Below are 4,277 nucleotides of genomic sequence, written 5' to 3' on the forward strand. Positions count from 1 at the left end.
AGGCGGAGCTTGCAGTGAGCTGAGATCTGGCCACTGCACTCCAGCCTGGGCGACAGAGTGAGACTCCGTCTCAAAAAAAATAAAAACACAATATGTTAACTAGGACATGGTAGTAGAATAAAACAAATCCTTAAGCAATCCTTATACTTTTGAAATATCCATCAAATTTACTAGAAATGACAAAATATCCAGTCAATTTCTTTTAACAGAAAAACTGGCCACAGCGTTTTGGAAGTCACGTAAATGTGGCAACCTGTTGATTTTTCGACATCCATCTTTTCACCTTACTTTCCAAAGCCCAGTCTCAGAGCAACCCTTAACTGTGAGAAACGAATTACTTCTTTCCATATACAACTAGCTCAGGAGAGACGTTGGCTGAAGACTAGAGTAAAAATAAAATTTTTAATTACTTTGCTTTGCTGATGACTTTTTATTAAATGTCAGTTATTTTCCTGCCTTCCGTGCCTCTCTCAGAAAAATAAGTACTGAGGGGAAGGCAGTAGAGAAATTAGCTCTGTCCAAACTGGCCATTTTGACAGATTTTTGCCCAAGTTTTGGAGAAGTGAAAAGGAATGGCCTCATGGAAAAATAAGTGGTATTATGCTGATTTTTCTCTTCATACTGCATGATTAGGTTTGCTAAGAAAAATAGCCAATATGGCCTGAAACATGTGACCAATGTCATGTATTTTGTGCATACCATCCTTCTATCATCAATCCCAGAGCATTTCCCTTTTAAGGCTCTGTAGTTCTGGGCTGGACTCCTATCCCAAAGTCCAGCAGAATCCTCTCTGTGGATGTCAGTTGTGCAATTATCCAAGTCTGGTAGAAAAGATGCAAAGGATTTGTCTAAGTTATGGTTTCCTCACTCTTCCTAAATCACACTTCTTTAACTTAGCCATAAATATCTCTCTACACTGTCATCCAACTCATAGGGAATCAGGTTGGACTTAACCTTTATAGAATAAATATTTTAAGCTATGCTATGAACAAATAAGTTACATTTACATTATTAAATTAATGGAAAAAAGAACTATTCTTCATATACATACATACACATACATTATTAATGGAAAGAAGGACTATTCTTCATATACATACATACACATACATTATTAATGGAAAGAAGGACTATTCTTCATATACATACATACACATACATTATTAATGGAAAGAAGGACTATTCTTCGTATACATACATACACACACATGCATGCACACAGATACACATCTCAACACAGGCATAACAGTAGTTTCTCAGACCTAGCTAGGACAATTACACTTTGGCCAGAGAACTTCCTTATCTGTAATTTCTTAATGGAAGGTGTATACAGAGAAAGGGAAAGCACACAAGAAGCTTTGTACTATTTGATTAGAATGCATCATAATTTGTGTGTGTGTGTGTGTGAGACTGTTGCCCAGGCTGGAGTGCAGGGGTGCAATCTCAGCTCACAGCAACCTCCGTGTCCCAGGTTTAAGCAATTCTCCTGCCTCAGCCTCACAAGTAGCTGGGATTACAGGCACATGCCACCACACCCTGCTAATTTTTTTGTATTTTTAGTAGAGATGGGATTTCACCATGTTAGCCCAGCTGGTCTCCAACCCCTGACCTCAAGTGACCCACCCGCTTCGGCCTCCCAGACTGCTGGGATTACAGGTGTGAGCCACCGCACCCGGCAGAATCATACATTTTTTATGTTGTCATTCTTTTCTTGCTCCTAAGTTTTCTTACTGGAAAAGACTGGAAAAGTGTCCCCTTTACTCCCATCCCTTTCCTTCTTCATTAGATAGTCACTCAGTATCAAATGCTAAAAGTTATTAGAAAAGTGAATTGGCATTTGAAAAGTAAATATATCTCAAAGCAGAAAACAGAGGCCCTACGTGTGTGAACTCTCCAACCACTTATCCAGCTAGCCCCCTTTTAATAAACGTTCTAAAGAAAACATGCAAAGTTTTGAGTCTTACCAAAAACTCTTCAAAAGAGAGTGAATAAGTTGATGACAGATAGGTGTCCACAAAGCACATCAGAAAAGTATTTAGTGTACAATTAACAATTTTAAATAGTTTTCAGTCAGGGTAGGCTTCCCTTGACTGTCTAACAAATTAAGAAATTTTAAATATTCTTTAAAATAAGTTTAGACCTTTTTAAAATAAAATTTAAAGATTCTTGTAGAATACATTTGGTAGCTGCAAATGCTTGGTACCGGATCTCATTGCCAACTCATGTCTTTCATTGTATCAACATGTTTTATAAATATACACAATTTGTGCTCACTGGTACATCAGCCCATAATATAAACAGGTATATATGCAACTACTGTACCTCTGAAGATTGGAAAATTATACTCTTTGGGCTACATACACTTAATGTTTAAGAATAACAACGAATAATGCAGTCTCTGTACTGTCAAAATAAGAAAGAAAATTGAAGATACTGGCTTTTCAATGTATCTTTCAGGGAAAAATAACTGTCCTTATTTAAGCATGACTGTTGACCCCTATCAGTCCAGTTTTTGAACTAAGCGGGGGCCTTTTTCTAACTCTGAGAACAAGTTGAATAAGCATCTTACTCCAGTCCACCCAAGTAACAAGTTCTTTCTGTTAGGAATTGTGCTTGTGATTTTCGAAGTTAATTTAACCCTGGATTTACCTGGGTCCATGAAATTACAAATCACACCATGTTAGATGGAACAGCATAATAATCAACAACACTGGCTCTGAAGTCAGACTAAGGTGGTTCAGACCCTGCCTCCAATAGCTGCCACCTGTACACCCCTGGGCAAATCCCTTAATGTGCCTACCCCTCAATCTCTTCATCTGAAATGAAGTTAACTCTAATACCTACCTTCTAGTTACGAGAACTGTGCGCTGCTCAAAGTGCTAGATGTATTATCCTCCTCATCATCGTCATTGGGAACTTAAAGAATTTTAAATCTAAGAAAATACATTTTGGCCGATTGTAAAAGGAAACTAATTTATTAATATTGGTACTGCAGCAGCTTCTGCAGTGACTCCAGGATTCATGTTGGAAATCATTCAATTCAGGTAGATAGAGTAATTACAATTCACATTTATCTTGCAAGCCAAGCACGGACTGAGCTAAGCCCTCCACATGGATTATTTCATTTTACCTCACAATGATCTTGAGGTGAGGTTTCTTATTATTCCCACTTTACAGATAAGGAAACTGAGATTTAGAGAGTTTAAATTGTAGCCTAAGCTTAGCTAGTGAGAATCGGCCCTGTGATAGAAACACAGGCGGCCTAAATTCAGAGCTTCCAGAACCAATCTACTTACAGCAGCTTTCTTAAATTTAAAAAAGAAAGAAAGAAAGAAAGAAACTATATATAAGTTAAAAATTCTTGGCCGGGCATGGTGGCTCATGCCTGTAATCCTAGCACTTTGGGAGGCAGAGGCAGGTGGATTGCTTGAGCTCAGGAGTTCAAGACCAGCCTGGGCAACATAGTGAAACCCCGTCTCAATTAAAAAATAATAATAATAACAGTAATAATAATAATAATAATAAATTCTTGAGACACTATCAACTAATAGCTAGAGAAACATCACTTGTTTCCAAGGGACTTTTGTTAAGATACTATATTGTAGTCTGAGAATCGCTGATTTTCAAAATAACACATTGCCCTATTATAGCAAAACTACACTTCAAATGTTCAAATTTCACACATTGTTAGAAATTTAAAATAAACTAAGCCAGTTGAAAGACCTCAAAAAATATTTAGAGAAAGAAAGAAATTAAAATTGTTTACCTGTTACTTGAATTGAGGGGAGTAAGTTGAGAGCCAAGAGCAGCCTGAGCATCTTTGTCCTGACGATGGGCTAGGGTTCCAGCCCCTCCTCCCCGAGGAACCCGAAGTGTGAGGGGAACTGAAAGACGCACCTGCCAAGGCCTGAGAGTCTCCGTCATCCACGGCCACCACCACCGCCACCATCCCCTTAAGGCACATGATCAAGGCACTCAAACCACAAGGCATCCTGACTGCAGCATTTCACACAGGATATAACATTGTTTTGATGACTTTAGACTTTTACTTCTATTTTTAAAGACTTTTTGTCACTGAAAAATAGTCGGTCACTACATGATGGGCTTATGGGAATTATTCTTTACTGATGGATATCAAGAGTTGTGGAAAAGGGGTGCTTGAAATCCAGCAGAAATTAAAGGGGAGATAAGGTGTTTTTAAGAAAGAACAGGCCGGGTGCAGTGGCTCACACCCATAATCCCAGCAATTTGGGAGGCCAAAGCAGGAGGATCACTTG

At 38.4% G+C, this 4,277-nt stretch overlaps 1 protein-coding gene across 4 annotated transcripts in view; it reads right to left on the reverse strand.

Moving 5' to 3' along the window:
- CD28 (CD28 molecule) overlaps positions 1-4,040 on the reverse strand; it is a 39,703-nt gene extending 35,663 nt beyond the window's left edge. For 3 of the 4 annotated variants that reach the window (XM_011949907.1, XM_011949906.1, XM_011949905.1), the window contains exon 1: positions 3,767-4,040. In XM_011949907.1, the coding sequence (XP_011805297.1) occupies positions 3,767-3,818 (52 nt within the window). In that variant the 5' untranslated portion in view covers positions 3,819-4,040. The remainder of the gene's footprint in view (positions 1-3,766) is intronic. The other variant, XM_011949904.1, reaches the window with a different exon arrangement.
- Positions 4,041-4,277: the final 237 nt, after the last annotated feature.

Source organism: Colobus angolensis, unplaced genomic scaffold (genome assembly GCF_000951035.1).
Source record: "Colobus angolensis palliatus isolate OR3802 unplaced genomic scaffold, Cang.pa_1.0 Scaffold30, whole genome shotgun sequence".
NCBI lineage: Eukaryota > Metazoa > Chordata > Mammalia > Primates > Cercopithecidae > Colobus > Colobus angolensis.